Here is a 23482-nt window from a genome sequence, read left to right as displayed (position 1 = left end):
TTAGTTACAAATTTGGTATTTGTTCATATACGGAACAAACCTTCGGTCTTAACATTAGGATAGACTTACTTATTGGAGGGAGGTAAGTCTCTACAACTGACTGGGAGTTTGCCACCTTATCCATTTCCGAATATATTGGGGAAATTCTAAGAGAATGGACAATGAACCTAGAACCAAAGATATAAGCGAATCTATTGGTTTCCCTCACTGGGTGTTGATACCATTCTATGGTTTACTCTTGTCCCTTGCAACTGGATCCACCCTCACCCCTCTCTTCCCTATTATCTAGAGGGGTGTGTTGCTACTGAAAAGTATATCATAACCTAAGATAGCTTCACAGTATGGCTGACCACCTCACCTGCATCTAGTCCGTTCCAGCACATGACAGTACTCTCCTTCATATTGCCCGTAGTTAAAGGAGTAGGAAGAAAGTAGTAAAGAAAAAAGACCAGTCATCCCATTCCTTCTACTCTCTTACCTTCATCTTAGACTAGTCGCAAACTGACCCGCCAGGGGTACTGGATGAGCTATATCACTTGTTGGGCCGCCACCACTGGACCCAAGGAAAAAGTGTCCAAGGATCTATGGGCAACGTCTTTCAAATAAAATGAGGTGAAAGTTGTTTGGTGTTTCCACACACCAGCTTTCAGAATTCTATCCACAGACATGTTCTTCTTAAATGCCAGAGAAGCACTCAAGCCCCTGATGTCATGAGCTCTACCTCCCACCTGGCTACCTGACCCTTTGTCTTCTGTCATAAGCATTTCTGATCATCTCCCTTAGCCAAAACGATATTGTATTCCTGGACACTTCCTTCTTGTTCCGTCCTGTACTTACGAACAACCTCCGGCACCCCTGCCTGAGGTCGGGGCACAGAAGCATCTCATCTTTGTCATTGTCTACAAAGTCTGCCAAGGAAGGTATGGTAAAGGAGTCTAATCTGCCATCCACTATTGTTGGGTTTTGGGTCTTGGCCACGAATTCTGGAACAAACTCAAATACCATTGACTTCCAACCTCTCGAGTGCTTTATGAGATATGACAGGCCATGTAGCTCCCCCACCCTTTTGGTTGAAGCCAGGGCCAATAAGAAGACTGTCTTCAGGGTCAGGCTCCTATCCGTGGACTGCCTTAGTGGTTCGTAGGGGGGTTTTGTCAGACTACTCAGTACCATGGTCAGATCCCAATCTGGGGCTTTTAGTTCCTTTGGTGGACATGACTGTTCAAAGCTCCTCATCAGCATGGCCAACTCCCATGAAGCCGAAATGTCCACTCCTTTCATTCGTAAGACTGAGGCTAGAGCCGCCCTGTACCCCTTCACTGCAGATACAGACATATGCTTTTCTGTTCTGAGATATATCAGAAAGTCTGCTAACTACTGAATAGTGGTACCAATTGGAGACAAGTTCCCTCTACGACACCAATCACAGTATGCTGACCACTTTCCTTGGTATACTGTCGCAGATGATTTTCCGATATTTCCTGCCATCTGAGTTGCTGCTTTCTGCGAAAACCCTCTCGCTCGGAGGAGATACTTAACAGTCTCCACCCGTGAAGTGATAGGGACACTTCACCGACTGGCGGTACCTCTCCATGTGCGGCTGACACAGTAGGTGGCTCCATGGGGGTAACTCTCTCGGCACATCTATTAGGAGTTCCAGTAGGTCTGGAAACCACTCTGCCTTCGGCCATAACAGAGCTACCAGGGTCATCTTGAGGTTCTGAGACCGCAATACCCTGTTCAGAACCTGACGGATTAGACAAAATGGAGGAAATGCGAACACGTCCAGATTGTCCCAAGGGTGTTGTAGCGCATCTTCTGCTACTGCCTCTGCGTCTGGGACTACCGAACAATACACTTCCAACTTTTTGTTGTACCTGGTTGCGAATAGGTCTATGATCGGTCCTTCCCAAAACATGAGCATCCTGTCCACTACCTGTTGGTGCAAGGACCACTCCGTTCTCAGAATCTGATCCCTGCGGCTCAACTTGTTGGCCACTATGTTTCTTTTTCCCGGAATATACCTGGCCCTGATGTCTACCAGGTTCTCTACAGCCCACTGATGAAGTTGAACTGTCATCACATGTAACTGCCGAGAAACTAGGCCTCCTTGTTTGTATATAAGAGCTATTACTGTGGTGTTGTCTGACATCAATATCACTGATACTACAAACCTCACCTTGTGTGAATTTTGGAAGGAGCATTTCGATATTGTGATATGCATCCGACACATAGATCAAGCTTGGCTGGAGGTTTCGAAGCAAACCTTGAGTTCTTTGTGGACGAAACTCTGGCCTGATGCCGTATCCGCCCGAGACTTCGAGGGATTCGACGTGTGCGAAGCTGGTGCAGATTCAGAAACAGTTGCCAATCCTGAAACTGTTTTGCAACCAGATCTTGACGAGATCGTTGCACTCGGCAAGTCCATGGGGCTGGTCTTCGACGAGGACGACATCAATGACCTTCTCGAGAAGCACCAAGAAGAGCTTATGACGGATGACCTGAAGGAGTTGGAGGCCATGCAACATAACGTCGTTCAAGAAGAGTTCTCTAGCAGCGGCAAGGAGGACGACAACCCTATGACAACGGCAGAAATTAAGGATGCTCTAGCTGCTTTTCATAAGGTGCAATCATTTGTAGAAACGAGACACCCCGAAAAGGCTTACACAGGTCGTATGCTTGCGCAGTTCGACGACGTTTGCCTGAGTTGTTTCAGGAACATTGTGAAAAGTAGGCAGAAGCAATCTTACTTGGATAGTTACTTTTTAAAGAGGCCTTTAGTAGGAGTAAGCAAAAAGTGGTGAAGAAATGATATTGTCATGATACAATAAAGTTTTATACATACTTACCTGACAGATATATACTTAGCTATAGACTCCGTCGTCCCCGACAGAATTTCAAATTTTGCGGCACACGCTACCGGTAGGTCAGGTGATCTACCGCCCTGCCCTGGGTGGCAGGATTAGGAACCATTCCCGTTTTCTAATCAGAATTCTTCTCTTCCACCTGTCTCCTGTGGGGAGGCTGGGTGGGCCATTAATCGTATATATCTGTCAGGTAAGTATGTATAAAACTTTATTGTATCATGACAATATTTTTATACATTCAACTTCCCTGCCAGATATATACTTAGCTGATTAGCACCCATTGGTGGTGGGTAAGAGACAGCTAACTACTGAAATAGACAGGTAAACAACATATGTTGTAGGTATTAATAAACCTTGGTTCCTACCTTATTAGGCTGAAGACTTCACGGCTACTGCCTAGGAGTCTGCTTAGCCTCAAGAGCCTCAGCGAGATATTGATCTATGGCTAAGAGTTCTTGTGGGTCTGCCAATGGGGTCTTATCCACTTACTCGGCAGAGCCTAAAGGCCTTTGTCATTGGGTGCTATTCCACTAACATGACAATACACCTTGTTCAAGGAGCACAACACCGATCCCGATCACCTGATCCTAACATCCATGTTAGTTCTAAGATTGCAAGGAGTTATCCCCGAACTCCTTACAAACAACCAAAAACTCGAAACATAATTACACATTCATTTATAACAAAATATACAAAAAAAAAAATTTTGTACCCCACTACTAGCCATACATACCCTTGATCCCCTACCAGCAATGACACTATGCGCCCGTGCGACATCAGTGAGCATGCTAATAGAAAACCAAGCACATATCTGACAAGAGGGTTTATGTACGCGTTAAAAATAAAATATTTTAAGGATCAGTCTTTGCTCCAAGACCCAGAACTGTATCTGCTGATACAAATGGACCTAGAGAGAAGCACTTCTCATAAGTCACTTTCACATCCTTCAGGTAATGAGACGCAAACACTGAATTGCACCTCCAATAAGTAGTCTCAATGATATTTCTGAGAGACATATTCTTTTGGAACGCCAGGGATGTTGCTACTGCCCTCACCTCATGGGTCTTAACCTTTAGAAGACCGAAGGAATCCTACCGAGCAGTTCTTGTGTGCATCAGTAATCACGCTTCTCACAAAGAAGGCCAAGGCGTTTTTGGACATGAGTCTTTTGGGGTTCTTCACAGCACACCAAGACCTTGTTGACATCCTCCCATCTGTTTCTTTCTCTCTAAATAAAATTTAAGAGCTCTCACTGGACAGAGAGACCTCTCTGTCTCTCTGCCTACGAGGTTAGATAGGCCTTTTACCTCAAAGCTTCTGGACCAAGGTTTTGATGGGTTCTCGTTTTTCGCCAGAAACAATGTCTGGAACGACAGATGCCGCATCTCCTTTGAATCCCACTGTGGAGTCCAGAGCGTGCAATTCGCTCGTCCTCTTGGCTGTAGCGAGACAACAGGAATAAGCATTTCCTAGTGACGTCGCGGAAGGAAGCCAGATGTAGAGGCTCGAATTTATCTGAGGTAAGGAATTTCAGGACCACGTCCAGATTCCAAATAGGCTTCTAGGAGCTGCTGATTTGAGTTTAAAGGACCGAATCAAATCATGTAGATCCTTGTTCTCTGCAATTTCTAGCCCGTCGATTCCTGAATACTGAAGACAGCATGCTTCTGTATCCTTTGATTGTTGACACGGAAAGGTGCGATTCCTCTCTCAGAAAGAGGAGGAAATCGGCAATGTTAACTATAGAGGTACTGGAGGAGGACAGCTTCTGACTCTTACACCACCTCCTAAAGACTTCCCACTTCGATTGGTATACACTTCTCGTCGAAGATCTGCGGGCTCGAGCGATAGCGCCTGCAGCCTTGCGAGAAAAACCCCTCGCTCTGACAAGTCTTTCGATAGTCGAAAGGCAGTCAGAGCGAGACCGGGAGGTGGTGGGTGATGAAACCTCTCGAAGTGGGGTCTGAGTAGATCTACTCTGCTTGGAAGAGATCTGGGGAAGTCCACTATCCACTCCATACGCAAGAGTGAAAAGTATCGTTGAAACCATTCATTTGGGGCTGCCAAATGAAGGCTGGGGCTCCTCAGTGGGTCAACTTCGTGCTCTTTGAAGCTACGAATTTCCTGAGTACTTCCCCCAGGATCTTGAACGGGGGAAAGGCGTAGGCGTCTAAGCCCGACCAATCCAGGAGAAACGCGTCTATTGCAAAGGCTCTTGGATCTTCCACTAGAGAGCAAAAGATCTCTACTCTTTTGGAGAGGAACGTCGCAAACAGGTCTATGTGAGGTCTCCCCCACAGGGACCAAAGACTTCGGCACACTTCTGCGTGTAGAGTCCACTCTGTGGGAAGGACCTGATTCCTCCTGCCGTAGTCTGTCCGCTCTCACATTTTTTATCCCTTGCACAATCTTGTGAGGAGAGTTATGCCTCTTTCCTCTGTCCAGGTTAACAGGTCTTTTATTAACTGATAGAGGGAGAAAGAGTGCGTCCCTCCTTGCTTGCGTATGTAAGCCAGAGCCGTGGTGTTGTCCAAGTTTATCTGTATCACCCCGCCTCTGACTATCTCCTCGAAGAACCTTAAGGCTAGGTGTATGGCCACTAGTTCTTTGCAATTGATGTGCCAGGACACCTGTTCCTTTGTCCAGGTGCCTGACACCTCCCTTGCTCCTAGCGTCGCTCCCCATCCCGACTCCGAAGCGTCGGAAAATAACACTTGGTCTGGGTTCTGCAGGGTAAGCGACACGCCTTCGTTCTTCTGAAGAGGAAGGATCCACCACTTCAAGTGATTTTTTATCTCTTGTGGAATCGGGAAGGTGTCTGAGAGTTGTCACGTCTTCCAACTCCACACCCCTTTCAGGAAAAACTGAAGAGGGCAAAGGTGAAGCCTCCCCAGAGAGAAGAACTTTTCTAGTGAGGACAGAGTCCCTAAAAGGCTCAGATAATCCCTCGCTGAACTGCTCTCTCTCTCTAAGAAGCTCGAGATTCTCGACAAACCTCGGGTGATTCTCTCTCGTGAAGGAAATACCCGAAAACCCCGAGAATCCATCTGAATCCCCAGATAGACCAAGTTCTGGCTGGGGATCAGTTGCGACTTCTCGAGGTTCACGAGTAATCCCAGCGATTCTATCATCTTTCTTGTTATTAATAAGTCCTCCAAGCACTGAATCTCCGACTTGGCCCTGATCAGCCAGTCGTCTAAGTAGAGGGAGATGTTTATTCCCTCTAGGTGAAGCCATCTTGCTACATTCGCCATTAGGTTGGTGAATACCTGCGGAGCTGTAGACACACCGAAGCACAGAGCCCTGAATTGAAAAATCTTGCCTCCTATCATAAATCGAAGATATTTCTTTGACAAGTGGTGAATGGGAACGTGGAAATATGCATCTTGCAAGTCCAGAGAGACCATCCAATCTCCTGGACGAAGAGCTGACATTACTGAGGCGGACGTTTCCTACGGAACTTCTTTTTCTGAACACAGCGGTTTCGAGCGCTTACGTCCAGTACTGGTCTCCACCCCCCGATGCCTTTGGTACTAGAAAAAGGCGATTGTAAAATCCCGGGGAGTGTGGATCCTGCACAAGTTCGATGGCCTCCTTTTCCCACATTTGCTCTACCATTTGAAGGAGAGTCTTTCTCATCACAGGGTCTCTGTACCTCGCTGACAGTTCCGAGGCGTAGAGGTTAGGGTAGGGACTGTCCTCGAAGGGGATTACGTATCCTTTCTTTAGGACTGAAACTGACCAAGGGTCGGCTCCCCTTTTTGCCCAGGCTCCTGCAAAGTTCAGGAGTCTGGCGCCTACTGGTGCTTGGAGGATCATCAAGTCATTTTGTCTTCTTGAAAGGTCTGAAGGAAGACCTTCCTCTCTTATCAGAGCTCTTCTTTCTGGAAGGGGGACGAGCCGCTGCACCTCCACGAAAGGGCTGCTGAGGAGGACGAGAGTCCTTTTTATTCGTAGACACTACCGGACGACTCTTCTTGGATGTTTGTACAAGTAGGTCTTGTGTCGCCTTCTCAGTTAGCGAGCGAGATATATCCTTCACTAACTGAGAAGGAAACAGATGATCTGACAGAGGGGCGAACAATAACGCTGTCCTCTGGCTCGGAGAAACCGCTTTGGATAAAAGGGATCCATAGACTGATCTCTTCTTCAGAAGACCAGCACCAAATAGGGAAGCAACTTCTCCCGAACCGTCTTGTACTGCCTTGTCCATGCAAGACAGGACGCTATGGAGAATCTCTGGGTTCTTAAGAAACTCCGGGTCTTTAGACTTATTAGCCAGAACTCCGAGAGACCAATCCAGAAAATTGAACACCTCTAAAGTGACGAAAAGTCCCTTTAGAAAGTGGTTCAACTCTGAAATGCTCCACGTAGATCTGACCGATCCTAAAGAGTGACGTCTGGAGGCATCCACTAGATTGGCAAAGTCCGCATCTGCCGATGCAGGAAGAGAAAGACCCATAGTCTCTCCTGTCCCGTACCAAATACCTCTCTTTCCATGGAGTTTGGAAGGAGGCATGCAGAATACTGTCTTTCCCAACTCTTTCTTAGTGCCCATCCAAGAATCCAAAGATTGGAGGGCCCTCTTCATGGAAATCGCAGGTTTCATTTTCAGAAAGGCTGAGGATTTCACAGTAGCCGAACTCGAAAAGAGAGAACGAGGAGAAGGAGGAGCCGCTGGACTAAGAGAGTCTCCAAACTCTTGTAGTAACAAGGAGGCTAAGATCTTATAGTTTGAGAGTCCTTCATTTGTAGGAAGCTCGTCATCAGACAACTCGTCCAAACCTCGATCCGACGAAGGAGAAAGCTCTCGTTTGGAGGAAGAGTCTTTCCAAGACCTCCTACGATCTGAAGGAGAGGAGCTTCTGTTTGGAGAAGAGTCATAAATTCCAGATATGAGTCTATTCGTATCTTGCCTCATGGAAGAACTCCGACTCCTGCCTACTGGCTCTTGACTCCTGGCTCCTGACTCTTGCCTGGGTGACTCCTCACTCCTGGCTCTTGGCTCCTGCCTGCTGGGAGACTCTTTGCTCCTGGCTCTTGGCTCCTGCCTCCTGTGGACTCCTCACTCCTGGCCGGTGCCAGACGCCTGATCGGCTCCCTCCGTAAGGTTGACTCCACGTTCTTACTAGGAGCCTCACCTCGAGTAGGAGCATCGATCCTGGCGGCAGGTACCTCCACACGTCTGGAGGACCTTTTGATAGGAAGGGAAGTGTCTTTCCTTCTAGGAGGCTCCTTTGAAAGCACTCCTACTAAAGACGATATCTGCTCCTGCATGGAAACCAGAAACCTCTTAGTAACCTCCTCTTTATCCTCTTCAGGAGGAGGAGAAGGAGGAGGGGAGGAGTCCATGGCCTCCACCTCCTGACTCCTTCTAACTCTGGGTGACAGAATGGCTCTTTTTGCCTTCTTAACTCCCGAAGGAGACTCCTCAGGGAAGTTTTCCGGGCTCGAGTCAATAGTCGGAGCCTTCCAACTCCTCTTCAGTGGTCGCGAGCGATCCGAATCCCTCCAATCACGTCTAGGAGACAAAGATCCCGACGAAGAAAAACAATCACGCAGGACGCTTTTACAATAGCGATCCCTGGCAGTCTGGGGTGTCACAGAAACCGCCGAAGGGACACCTGATCGGTGGGGATTCTCCACAACCTCCTTTCGGTTTTTGTCATTCCTTCTCCTCTGGGCATGTGAGCTTGGAAGAGGTCTAGACCTAGGAGCGTTGCGGAGCCGACCAGATGCCCCCTCCACTACACTGGGGACACTCACATCACTGTCCACTGAAAAATCACTAGCCTTACCTTGCAGGGCAGCCATTTTGTTTTCCATTAACTTGAAGGCCGCTTTTAGATCCGCAAGTTCTTTCGCTGAATCTACAGGTTCTGCAATAGGAGAAGGGGCTGAAAAGGAAGGAGAAGTAGCAATACTTACCCTTGGGGAAGATCCCAAGCTAGGAATTAGTTCATTAGATCTCGAACTACTTAAACTTCAAGAAGAAGCTTTCCTCACTCTTTCTCTTTCTAACTTTTTCAAATAATTAGTTAGATTCTTCCACTCATTCTCACTCAAATTCTCACATTCCTTGCAAGTATTAGTGAAAGAACATTCATACTCCCTGCAACCCTTGCATACAGATTAGATTAGATTAGATTAGATTATAAAATTTTTGGCTCATAGCCAAGCGCCGGAGCCGGGGGGCCATTCAGCGCATACAGTGTGAGGGTCTACCGAAGCTTTCGGCAACCTCACCTTACAGCCTACATTCACACAACGTCTCACAACCATTCCAGCGTCAGACATTTTAAAGAAAAATCCAAATAAAGTCCACAAAACAGTCCACAAAAGCGTATGTCAATCCAACAATCCAGATACGTCACCAAAAGTCGGTCAAGAAGATCAATTGCCGGTGAAAAAAGAAAAACCAATCGAGAGGAACCAACAACAATGTTGACGGTCCGGACGACAGAAGAATTCTGATTAGAAAACGGGAATGGTTCCTAGTCCTGCCACCCAGGGCAGGGCGGTAGATCACCTGACCTACCGGTAGCGTGTGCCGCGAAATTTGAAATTCTGTCGGGGACGACGGAGTCTATAGCTAAGTATATATCTGGCAGGGAAGTTGAATGTATAAAAATTTAAATTTTGTAAAAAATGAAAAGTATATAAAAAAAAATGTAAAAACAAAAAGAAAAAAATAATTTTTTTTTTTTTAATTTTGAGTTTTGTGTAAAGTTAATTGTTACGATTTTGTTCATGTGTTTCGTAAAGTTTAGTCTACATTTCCTGACATTTTTTAATGTGTTTTGTAAAGTTAAGTGTTCGTACTAACAAGTTTTCTGCCGTTTGTCCTCCTCCTCTGTCGCCACTTTCGGAGATAGCCTCGCTCGAAAGGTAAGATTCCATATTTTACTACATATGTACGTACAATATTTCTTGTATACCATGTACTCTAATACACTATTTACAGGTAGTACTATGTAGTACATATTAGTAGTATATGTATTAAGTTAGGTATTGAATGGTCCAAATTGTTGTATTTCATTGTTTATTGGTCAATTTAGCTTTATTATAAAATTTACTAGTTTGTTTTTGTAGGGCTTGGAACGAATTAGGCAATTAACATGTAAAATGCGGTTCAAGATACGAAAAGCTCAGGTTACTAAGGCCGCCTCGGAATGGATTAATTTCGTATGTCGAGGTACCACTGTACTACTAAGATTCCATTTTATAATACTGGGCATTCAGTAAAATGCTTGTTGGGTTCCCTACCTGTTAAGAGAGCTCCTACAGATAATTACTGCCTCTGTATGGTGCTCATCTACTAGGTATCATCTACTACAGTGGGATCATTTGCACCTGAGGAAATGTCAATGGCCAGCAAAGTCTAAAAATAATACCCCTGCCCAGAGCTCTGTACCATAACACATAAAAAAAAAACAGATTAAGCAAAGTAGTCGCCAAAACTAAATCAAAATCCAATACCAAACCATTAAAAAAAGAACTGGAGGGTACTCCGAGTACATAATAGCCCCAGGCTTCCCTGTGACTCAACAACCTTGATCAAGGCAAAGACAACAAAGGGTTGAAAGACAAACTTCCTATACACCCTCACCCACCACCATGCCAGCAGCTAAAAATGGACCCAAGGTACATACTGCAATTCTCGTAAACAGTTTCAATATCGTGCAAGTAATGGGATGCAAACACAAGACTTGCACTTCCAATATGTTGCCTGAATTATCAAGGCCAGAGAGAGGTTGTGCTTAAAGGCGAGTGAGGTTGCCATTCTCTCACTTTGTGTGCTTTTGCTTTGACCATGGTTAAGTAATCCTCATTAATTTGAGTGCACACATCTACTATGAGGTTTCTCAGAAAGAATGCCAAAGCATTTTTGGAGAGGCCGTGATGGGTTTTTCATTGAGCACCATAGATTATCAGACAAACCACAAATCTTTTCCATACAGTGAAAATAATATTTCAAAGCCCTGACAGGACATGAGGTTCTACTTTCCTCTTCAGGTCCTAACATGTCTGTTAGACTCTTAATCTTGAAAGAACAAGGCCAAGGTTTGGAAAGTCTCACTCTTTGCTAGGAATCCTAGGGTGAACGAAAGCAGCATTACCCTGGGAAAAATCAACCTTACCTACTGCATGCAATTTACTCATCCTCTTAGCAGTAGATTAAAAGCTCAAAATGGAAATCTGAAAGCCATTTAAGCACCACATCCAAATTCCAAGACAAGTATTTATTCTCTCTCTGTTTATCTATACAGTATAAGGATCTGATGAGATTGGATGAATCTCAATTAGCAGAAAGATCAAATCCTTTCTGAAAAAAGAGCTCATCATTGCTCTGAATCCTTTTATAATAGAGGTAGACAAGCCCCTGGATAATCTTAAATAACAAGAAATCTGTTATTTCAGCTAAAGACGTCTCAGAAGACAAAATATTATGTCTGCTGCACCAAGTTCTGAAGACTATCCATTTTGCTTGAAGACAGCCTCTTGCATCAAGCAATAGCTTCTGCACCTGGCATTGTAAAACCCTTCACTCACAATAGTCTCTGACAATCTGAATGCAGTCAGAACCATTGTGGACAGTCCTTGGTGGTATTGTCTGAAGTGGGGCTATCTGAGTAGATTGCCTTTTTGCAGTAGAAGTCTCGGGAAGTCCATCAGTAACTCTAGGAGATCCAAAAACCATTCATGTGCAGGCCAAAATGGTGCTATGACTCCTTGTGAGATTTTGATGGAATCTGAACTTTTTTATGACCTCTCTCAACGTATGGAATGGAGGGAAGGGTAAGGCTCCTTGTTCAACCTCTCTATTAATATTGCGCATCTGTCGGCCATGCAAGCAGTAAAGACTCATAAAGAGGAAGTCAGTGGTTCTTGGCAATTGCAAAAAGATCCAGAACCAGTCTTCCCCACAGTTTCCATGATTCGAGACACACTAGTGGATCTAACGTCCACTCTGTGGGGAGAACTTACTTTTGGTGGCTCAGTTCATCCGCCAACAAGTTGAACTTGCCTTGGATAAACCTGGTTAAAATTTTCATCCGGTTCTGAACTGCCCATAAGAGAAGAGCCCTTGCTGCCTTGCACTGAGTAAATGAATGTGTCCCTACCTGTTTTCTTATGTGGGACAGTGCTGTGGTATTGTCCGAGTCGACAGTTATTACCTTGTTGAAAGCTTCTGCTGGAAAGGCTTTCAATCCCCAGTGGATTGCTGTCAAATCTTTTAGGTTTATGTGCCACTTCCTCTGTTATAAGTCCAAATCCTGGAGACTTCCCTGTCTCCCAGGAGAGCACCCCAACCTAAGTAAGAGGCATCTGAATAAAACACTAGGTTGGGGTACAGAAGAATGAGAAATTGCTGAATGAAAAGGCTAGCTACATATTTCTTCAGGGATAGCATCCTCAGAATTTTCAAGAAAGGATTCCAACACACCACACTGCAGCCATTCAGACAATTCTAATTTCGAGATCATGGCTTCCACTTTATCTGCAACTTAAAATTAGTTACGGACCTCCCGAGGGCTCAAATTTAGATCATTCAAACATGTAAATATATCTGAAATATATACCACAGTAGCTAGCCAAGAAAAGTCACTGAACCACTCTATTCCATGAAACTATTTATCCTGAAGAAATAGTCTAATTTCATCATGTAACTCACATATGAGGGTACTCTACCTCAAGACAGTCAGTGTGCTTGAGGATGAAAGAGCAGTTGTTCATGGGTGCTGCCCATCTGATCACAAAGAACTCTAAAAATACAGGAATTTAAGGGATGAGCTTTTATAAAGTTAACTACTTTCACTGCTACATCAAGAGTAGTCTTTAATTTTTCTCTCATCTTTTTTGCTGCCAACGATTCTCTATGTATGCAGCAATCTGTCCATTTGACATTTGGTATCATAGCTTGGATCTTTGCCTTGAGTCCTTTGTACTTTCCCGTCACTGCAGGAGCCCCATCAGAACTGACACCTACACACTTTGACCATCCAATTTCATTAATAATTACGAAATCATTCATGTAATTAAAAATACACTCACCTGTGGTATAAGTTGGCAATGACTGGCAAGAGAGAAAATCTTCACAAATTGTAATTCATACTTTATGAATGCAAGTAAATCAATACAGTTAGAATCATTCATTCATTATTCCTCAAAAATATAAACGCTCTCTCAGTCTACCTCAAGTTAGTTATGTATTACTGCAATGACAAATGAGTTTGTTAATCATTTATGCTAAATTTTATTTTGAAAAGCTTTGTTCTTTCATTTACTATTTTGTTAATATTGTTAAAGCTCCATGAATGTTTTCATGATTTTGCATTTTTCGCCCTATATTGGCCAGCCGGAGCCCTTAATTAATCTAGTATTGCAGTCTTTGCTACAATACCTAACACTTGGAGAGCTAGTGTCGGATAATGCCAACAAGACTAAATGTCAACAAAGTCAAAAGTCAAAATTATATAACAAACAAGTAAAGAATCGGTAATTTAAGTGCCCGACACAATCTAATTGTGCCAAATTGACTACCAAAAGCGAGAGTACTTCACCAATTTTCAGGAAATCTAAAATTCCACTGCTGCTAATCACCGTTCCAGACATCAGCTAACAGAAACTCTCTACCCAGAAAGTAGGTAGGGTTATTGCCTAGCCAAAACAAAATAGCGCTAGTGAAACTATAGCTATGTAATTACTTGGTAAGTTGCTATGAAAAATCATATATTAAGACCTTCATCGCATATAAATTCAAGGTGGTTCACAAGGCTTCGCAGATTTTTCTATGGACCGTATATACCCATTATTTGCAGAAAATTTGCCTATTCATAGTATTTTTCATCGAGAAATATTCACACATTACTGTATTTTCATATCAATTTGATGACTAAATGCACTTTTTGTGATAAAACTATTAAAAACTTGAGTATAAGCATTTTTAGATTTTTTTGTGTGAGTTTTAACTATCAAAATAGGCAGTTCAAAGAATTATTTTTAGGAGTTTTAAGTATTCATGGATTTGACTGTTTATGGGGGGGGGGGGGGGGTGTCTGGTACCCACCCCCACAAATAAGTGGAATTTACTGTTCAGTAATATCTTCTCAATACAAAACATTTAAATCTCTCATTCATTTTCTTAAACAAACAAAATAAAATAACCACAGACATACTTTATTTTGAAAGTAACTACCTGCAACTTACCATCCCTTTCTTGTTCCTTCTTTACTAACTCTGCCTTCCTTCTTTCTTCCTTGAAGTAGTTTGCAGCTCTCAACTCCTCAAACGAGAATTCCTCTGTTCCACAATACACCTAGATCAAATAAAATATTTTTCAAAAAATGCATACTGTGTTAAAATATCAAATGTAAATACTACTATTAAGATGATAGCATACTTGGTGGCATTCAATAAATTTTCAGGACATTTACATCCTTTATGGACAATAATATCTATGCTTTCTAGATCATCTGCCAGATTACTTTTATTGTTAATTTTCTAAATTCTTATGCACAATTTCCTGATATCATCAGTGATGTTTGCTCAGGCTACTTTGATGTTCTGAGAATTACTTTGGTGTCATTTCTGTGGAAGCTTTGAGTAATCAATCAGGTGTCATCAGAGTACACGGGTTAATCATTCCAGACTTACGGCAGAATTAACCCCTATTTTTTGGCGCTGTAAGTGGATTTACAGCATAGTTACCTACTTTACTGTGCTGTAACCCAGATTTTTTACCGGCTTACATCACCATAACGGCACTGTGTGTGTTATTTATTCCCAATACAATTATGATGCTTTGGGTACGATTTTCGGCTCATGACACAGGGGACAAAACCCCTGTTGTAAACTGGGGACTGTCTGTTAATTGCATTTTCAGGTTTTTGGAGTCACATTATTTTGTTTCAGCATTCCTGCTGCCATCCATTATACCCTAAGGGAGATAAATTCGGGATAGATAAGCAAGGAATTGTACATACATAATAAAATGAACGGGATGATGCAGTTCATCTACATTTCTTCTTGTAATCTTATCATTCATACATTTTATATTTCTTTCAGTGCTTCATTATTCATTTACATCACACGAGTTATATATTTGTGTCATATACAGTGTATATTCATACTAAATTCTTCATTATAATCCTTTTTCATTAAAATACAGTAAAGTATATACCATCCTTTTTAGATTTGTATCTACTACTTACATTTGACTAATTTACATAGTAAGTCCAGTCTAGTTGAAAAACCTTTTGACTATAAGAGAAAAAAAAATAATGAAGCTCAAGCATTAAAGCATTTTTGACCACCACCCACTATGTAACATCCAAGTATTTAATGGAATGAATAGCAATAGGGACAAACAAAATGTCTTGTCATCGTGCTTTCCTTCACTGCTCTATCATTTTTTTATATAGTTGATATTTCTTCTATGCCAGATTTATTCATGTATCTCCTGTAGGGTGGTGCACAACCTTTCATCTGGAGTTCATCTGTTCAAAAACCTCAGCTATTCAAAGGTATCAAGCCTCTAATAGTCACTATAGGAAGTATTAGCAGTCAGTTGATTTACAAAAAAATTATACACTTTATCAGATAGCCAAATTTTATTGATCGTCTACTAGTTTAATAATATAGTAACATCTAACTAGAGGGGAGTTTTTTACTTACTAATTATAATTTTTAGAATAAGTGCGTATTATATATTTAATGCTTTAAATAAATTCAATACACTGGACATCACTGAATTTTAGGCACACAAGAGTCTGAAGGGCTACTGTATTATGATAGCCAACTCAGGAACTTGTCAGATGTCTGGTAGAGTTGTATATTTTCCATATATGTAATCATTATTTACAGATTATATTCTATACAGTTTTGAGACTTCAGCAAGGTCAGGCAGGTCAGTTTTCCAGAGCACTCCTGGTCCAGATGACTCTGGACAACAGGCTCTACTGTATCTAGAATGATTTCCTGTGATATTGATGTCAAATTAATTTTTATTTCATAAAAGAACAAATGAAAAATAAAACTAACAATAACAACATAGTTTGGTCTCAAGAAGAAACTAGAATAAATGGACATTATTACCGTATATTTCGGCGTATAAGTCGACCCTTTAGCCCCAAAAAATGATGCCAAAATTAGGGGGTCGACTTATCTAACGGTAACAAAAAGTTAATCTTTATTATTTTGGCATATTGGTACAGGAATCCAGGCTTTACACTTGGCTAATAACAATGACAGCCTTGTTGAGGTAACTATGTATGTAAATAACAGTATTAAAAACATTTCACACTGTAATACGACAATAATAATACATTAGAACATCTATTACCTTAAATAAAATGAAAAAAATCAAAGTAACTTGGAGAAACCCCATAGCACAGCAAGTGTAAACATTGCGTAGTCATTTGTAGTACTGTAGTTGAGAAGGATGCGTTCACTAACAGTTTTGTATTTACCGGGGTATTGTTCAAAAACATTTATGGTATGACATCTTTATTTATCGCATAAAATAAAATTAAAAAAAGAATTGTATTTAATAGTAAATATGTATTTAAAATCCTTCAAAATTACTTGAGTCATCGTCACTTGAATTAAACAATTCATCAAACATTAACTTGAGTGGCAGTTTGTACATACATATATACATAGGCTGTTATGCAGCATTAGTTAGCGCTTTGTTTGTTTACATTACACTCGAGTAACGTATCTTTTGTTTCGTCATTTCTAATCATATTTGCAGGTATTCATCTTTTATATGTTACACAGATTTGTTAACCCTCTTACGCCGAAGCCCTAAAAATCAAAACCTCTCCCGTATGCCGGGCCCGGTTTGGAGTGAGCGCGGAAGCGGAAAAAATATTTTTTTCAAAAAATCACAGCGCGCTTAGTTTTGAAGATTAAGAGTTCATTTTTGGCTCCTTTTTTTTTCATTGCCTGAAGTTTAGTATGCAACTATCAGAAATGAAAAATAATATCATTATCATATGTAAATAATGCGATATATGGTAGCAAAAAAAAAAAACTCATACATAATTGTATTCAAATCACGCTGTGCAAAAAACGGTCAAAGCTAACGAGTTACTTATTTTTCGTTGTATTGTACACTAAATTGCAATCATTTTGATATATAATACATTGTAAAACAATAAAAGCAACACCGGAAAAATATCACAAAATGATGTATGAATTCGTAACGCGTGGACGTAAAAAAATGTTTTTTTCAAAAATTCACTGTAAAACTAAATATTGTTCTAGAGACTTCCAATTTGTTTCAAAATGAAGACAAATGATTGAATATTATGATACTGTAAGAGTTTTAGATTAGAATTGCAGATTTCGACTATTTCGGACGAGTTAAAGTTGACCGAATGTCAAAATGTTTATATATATTTTTTTTTATATGCACATATTTCAAAGATGGGAAAAGATACAACCTTCAATTATTTTTTATTGTATTCTTCATGAATTTGCGCACATTTTGATATATGAAACTCTATAAAATGGCTAATATGAAAAGGAGCAAATATTAGGATAATGCGATGTATGAATTTCGGAGACTTGCGGCCGCGAATCGGCGCGTGGAGGGAAGTAAATATATTTTTCAATAATTCACCATAAATCACAATATTGTTCTAGAGACTTCTAATTTGTTTCAAAATGAAGATAAATGACTGAATATTACTAGGCCATAAGAGTTTTAGCTTACAATTGCGTTTTTCAGCTATTTCGGTAGAGTCAAATTTGACTGAACGTGGTTTTTTTTTCTATTTATCGTGATTTATATGCAAATATTTCGAAAAAAGAGAAAACCTACAACCTTCAATCATTTTTAGTTGTATTATACATGAAATTGCGCACATTTTCATATATAAAACTTTATAAAACTTTATGTAACAGCTAATTTTAAATGGTGCAAACATTTCGACAATCGCACAAAAAAAAAATTCTGATTTTTTCGGAAGAGTTACCACACGGACGTAAGGAAAATGTTTGGTTTTTTTTTCATAAATTCACCATAAATCGAAATATTGTGCTAGAGACTTCCAAGTCGTTGCAAAATGAAGGTAAATGATTGAATATTACTATAATATAAGAGTTTTAGCTTACAATTGCGTTTTTCGACCATTTCGGTAGTCAAAGTTGACCGAAAGTTGAAATTTTTGCACTTAACGTTATTTATATGAAAATATTTCAAAACTGATAAAAGCTACAACCATGGGTTGTTTTTAGTTGTATTGTGCATGAAATTGCGCACATTTCCATATATAAAACTTTATGTAATGGCAAATTTAAAATGGTGCAAACATTAGGACAATCGCACGAAAAAATTTATCGGAAGAGTTACCGCGCGAACGTAAGAAAAAAGTTTTTTCATAAATTCACTATAAATCGAAATATTGTGCTAGAGACGTCCAATTTGTTGCAAAATGAAGGCAAATGATTGAATATTACAATAATATAAGAGTTTTAGCTTACAATTGCGTTTCTCGACCATGTCGGTAGAGTCAAAGTTGACCGAAGGTTGACATTTTGGCACTTATCGTTATTTATATGAAAATATTTCAAAACTGATAAAAGCTACAATCATGAGTATTTTTTTGTTGTATTTTACATGAAATTGCGCACATTTTCATATATAATACTTCATGTAAAGGATAATTTAAAATGGTGCAAAAATTATGTCAAAGTGACTAAATAATTTCAGAGATGTGTCACTGATACTTTTTAGTGCGATAAGAAAGAAATTCACGCTTGTGCGCCTGCGTAGCGATTTTAAACAAAACAACGCCTTGATCCGTGAACTCCCAGCATCCCCCAAGGCGCGTGATTCAAAAGTTTTCGGCTGGTGGGCCTATAAATATTTTTCCGCGAATTTTTAATAAAACGTTTTTGAATCGACGTATGATACGTCCATTCGGCATATGGGGAGACATTTTGACTCGACGTGTAATACGTCCATTCGGCGTAAGAGGGTTAATATACCGAGTATATTACCTGTATTTCATATGGTAAGTAGAGCAACATATGTAACGTAATAACATTCAGGTTATTTTATATGATACGATTTACCCTGCTGCTTATTTTGAGCGTATGGTTGGCCTCACATTTTATAGGTCGACTAATATACCCGATATTAGTTAAAATCATAAAAATTTACTCAGAATAGGGGGGTCGACTTATCTTCCGGTTGATTTATACGCCGAAATATACGGTAGTCATTAATATCTTAAAAAGTAATGCAAGAGTGCTAGGTAACAAAAAATTGGCTAATTTTGATAGATAGGAACCATGACTTTCCAGAGATTATATGTTAAAAATTTATGTCACAATCACTTATAATTAAATAGCCTTCACTTTAATCATGTCTATAAACTTGGCAATGTGGTTTAGTGCTGAGGACAACTTCTAGTAGACTAGCTTTAGTCTATTTTCTAGATTTGCCTTTGAGCCATTTTATAATTTATAATTACAGTAAATCTTTTGAATCTAATCATATCATTAGCAGTCACACATATGTAAACCATTAAAAATTTTAAGGATTGCAAATGAAATCCATAAAAATGACATGTTTTATAAAATAGTTTTAATTATACTTACCCACTATTATACAGCTAAAAGTTTCACTCGCCCGGCAATTTAATTTCGAAATTCAGGGGTCACACTCATTTTCAGTTTTGTTTTGGCTAGGTAACAATGACCCCGCCCACTTTCGGAGAAAGAGAGGAACCACTTAGCAAAGATCTCAGTTTATGCCCTTAAAAAGAAAAAACCATGCTAGGGGACAGAGGGTGGGCTCCAATTATATAATTACTGGGCAAGTATATAGTTAAAACTATTTTATTACAAAAATGTTATTTATAATCATGGTACTTACTCAGTAATTATACAGCAGATTCCCACATTGAGGGATGATGGAATGCACAGATATTTCTACCTCAAAATATTAGCAGTGTAACTAGAAACAAAATAGAAAAGATAAGAGAGTAATACAGGAAATTACTGCCTCTGGTTGTCAATCATCATGCAGCAGCATGGCAGTATAGCCAGCGCCTACTACTTTAGTAGGACCTTTATGACAAAGGATATTTCCGATGGCCAACAAAGGATAGATAAACTGCCGCTGCCCAGAGAAAAACTTGTTACCTATATCCATAACATGTCTAAATAATAAACCACCACCACCCTACCAAAGGGCTGGAGGGTACTCAAAATACTTTTACCTCCAGGCTTCCCCCCAAAAATAAACACTTTATATCAAGGAGACAAAAGATTTTAGGAAGGGTTGCTTCCTACACTTCCTTTCCCAACACCTTACCAGCCGCAAGAAAAGGACCCAAGGTACTGCAATCATCAGACAGTTTCAATATCTCAAAGATAATGAGACCCAAACAGATTTACATTCCCAAAATGTAATTTAAAATTGCTGATAAGGTCAGGTTCATTTTCAATCTTCAAAATCACTGTTGCCCCGTGATGTCTTTGTATATATTTGCGCTTCTAGCTCCATTACTTGTGTATTGTTTTTGTTGAAATTTTCAGATTTCGTTAATGAAACATTGTTCTTTATTTCAGTGATTTCAAAATGCTGAAAAGAGTCTTGGAAAAGGTTCCAAAGGGCAAAGTTGTGTGTAACTTGAACTTTCCATCACCCACAACCTCACGCCCTGTTGGCCCCCCACCCCTTCCTATGAAGAAAAAAAAAAAAAGACACCAACTTTGTTTCAAAGTTTGTCAGATAAATACTCAAGAATCAAGAATTTTAGCCCACGTAAATTGCAAGCTGTTTGTGACAAAATGATCGATATAGCATAAAAAATGTGGAATCCACAGCTCTCTAAAAAATCTTTTGCTATGCGTAATTTTCGCTCGCCTACTAAGTAAAAATATGACTTCTAGTGGGTGTGTTTCCTTGCTGGTTTCCATATGTTTCTAAGGGCTTAGGAATAAAGTTATATATATCATTGTATAGCTAAAGAGTTGTAGAATACAATGAAAAATATATGAAAACTGCAAGTATAATATTTTTTATGCTAGAGCTCTTTTTGGAAGACATAATGAAGTTTTTTGGGTTCCACTACATTTACCCGATTTGTTATGGTATTTCCTGGCATCTTTTTACACTTTTGATGAATGTGACAAAATTCAATCTTTTACCAGCAAAACAAGACCAGAATGGCCGATATAGCGTAAAAAAATGTGGAAGCTACAGCCATCTAAAAAAATCTTTTGCTACGCATAACTTTCGCTCACCTACCAAGTAAAAATGTGACTTCTAGTAGGTGTGTTTCTTCGACAGTTTGCATGTTTCCAATGGCTTAGAAATAGTTATATATATCATTGCATAGCTAAAGAGTTGTAGAATACAATGAAAAATATATGAAAACTGTAAGTGTAATAACCTTAGTACTAGATATCTTTTTGTAAGGCATAACAAAATTTTTCATGTTCGGCTACATTTACTTGATACGCAATGACATTTCCCATCTTTTTAGACTTTTGATGATGATATGACAAAATTCAATCTATTAAAAAAAAAAAAAAAAAAAAAAAAAAAAAAAAAAAAAAAAAAAGGACTAGAACAAGAGACAGCACAAAAAATGACTCTACAGCTGTCTAAAAAAAAAAAAACTTTCACGCGCCAAAAATTACGGCTAAAAAACAGGCTGGCGGTGAGGGGTGAGATGGTGAAATATGGGTTTGCGGCGAAAGGGTTAACAAAGAAAGAACGAAGCCATGGGTTATATGGGGGCTTGTTCTTGGCCAAAAAATCATGGGAATATGAGCAGATAGCATTCCCTTTCGAAAAGCCTGTCCTTTCATCAAAGGCATGCACTTCACTAATCCTCTTTGCCATCACCAAAGATATCAGAAAATGGGTTTTCCTAATAACATCTTTTTAGGAGATAGAATGCATAGGCTCAAAGTGAAGATCTGACAACCACTTCAAAACCATGTTGAGATTCCAAGGTACTACTGCAGGCAAATCTTTACCCTTGGAAGTCAGACGACTTAATGAGATCTGAAATGTCCAGATTGGAGGACAAGTCCAATCCTCTATGACGAAAGACTGACCCCAATATGGGTCTATAGCCCTTAATGGTGGATGTTGAAAGGTTCCTCGCTGATCTTAAATGCAATAAGAAGTCAACTATTTGGGTCACAGAGGTCTGAGAAGAGGAGACATTGGCGCTTTTGCACCATTCTCTGAAGATCCCCTACTTATTCTGAAAGACGTCATTAGAGGATTGCCTTCTGCATCTAGCGACTACCTCTGCAGCCACTTCAGAAAATCCTTTCTTTCTATGGAGTTTCTTGACAGTTTGAAGCATGTCAGGGCCAGAGACAACAGGCCTTGGTGGAACCTCTAGAAAGTGTGGCGAAGGAGGACGAATGCCAAGAGAGAAAAAAAGGACAAACCTCCGAATTTTCTTCCTGGTAAATTCTTCAAAGCAGAAGCATAAATGTCATACAAATAGGCACGCCCTTTCACTAAAGGGCAAGAATAAGTGATTAGGGTGTAGATACACCTTAATATCGCTTCTCTACAGCATCAATCCGTCCATCACATCAAACCTATTATTACTGCTCCTGAGAAACTATCTGTCCATTAAGGGTTAACACACAAAGGGGATAGGTGGCTAGCAAGGCTTGAGAAATTAATTTCTATCACCAGAAATAAATTCCTCTGATTCCGCTTTGGCCGAGCTGAGAATCGACCACTGGATTGGCAGCCCAGCACGAAAACCACTCGTCCAACGAGGAACAAAACATTTAAGAAACAATAAAAGATACCACTGGGAAATTGTGATTAACGACCAGTCAGCATAAGCTCGCAAACATACATCTTCTCTCAAAGAGGGCAGCAAGTAAATTGGAGTTTGTCAGGGCAGGCAGGTTGCCTACCAGGTGGTAGTTACTGCCTAACCACCTTGTTAAAGAATTCAATGGCCATAATCCCAGCTATGCCACTTGTAATTCTTATTGTAAAGGACTCAAGGTTTGTACATCGTGTAGGAACAACTAGTAATTATTCTGGTGTCATTCTGGGCTGCCCAGGAGAGAAGATCTCTCGCTGCCTTGTACAGAGAGAAAGACAGAGTCCCTCCTTGCTTTGCTATGTAAGAGAACACTGTTATGTTGTCCAAGTGGACTACAATGGACTTGTTCTTTACTTCTTGAGAGAAGGTCTGAAGGCCTAAATGCACAGCCTTTCCTTTTTTCACATTTATGTGAATAGACTTTTGTTCTGGGGACCACATCCCTGATGCTTTGCTCTTCTCCAAGAGCGCCCCATCCCAGGTCTGACTCACCTGAGAAGTTCAGGCTGGGGTCAACGAAATAAAACACTATCCTTGCGAATGTATATCCCTGGAGTTCCACCAGAGAAGGTCCTCCCTTATTTCTTTCGTCACAGAAAACACATACAAATCTGGAAGAACCTTCCTATTCCAGCTCATTTTCAAAAAGAACTGTAGGGGTCTGAGAAGAAGTCTGCCTAGAAGTACACATTGTTCCATAGACAATAGAAAACCGAGAAGGCTCATCCAACTGTTGGCTGAGCATTCTTCCAGAGGAAAAAAATCTCCTGTACCTTCTTT

General features: G+C 40.4%; 1 protein-coding gene across 1 annotated transcript in view; it reads right to left on the bottom strand.

Moving 5' to 3' along the window:
• Positions 1-23482, bottom strand: part of LOC135211196 (mitotic checkpoint serine/threonine-protein kinase BUB1-like) — a 201531-nt gene that overhangs the window by 98752 nt on the left and 79297 nt on the right. Inside the window, exon 9 of the mRNA XM_064244418.1 lies at positions 14079-14187. Coding sequence (XP_064100488.1) covers positions 14079-14187 — 109 coding nt within the window. The remainder of the gene's footprint in view (positions 1-14078; positions 14188-23482) is intronic.

The sequence above is a fragment of the Macrobrachium nipponense genome, chromosome 4 (genome assembly GCF_015104395.2).
Source record: "Macrobrachium nipponense isolate FS-2020 chromosome 4, ASM1510439v2, whole genome shotgun sequence".
Lineage (NCBI taxonomy): Eukaryota > Metazoa > Arthropoda > Malacostraca > Decapoda > Palaemonidae > Macrobrachium > Macrobrachium nipponense.
Note: the sequence above shows the minus strand (reverse complement) of the source record. Positions and strands in the feature narration are given on the sequence as shown.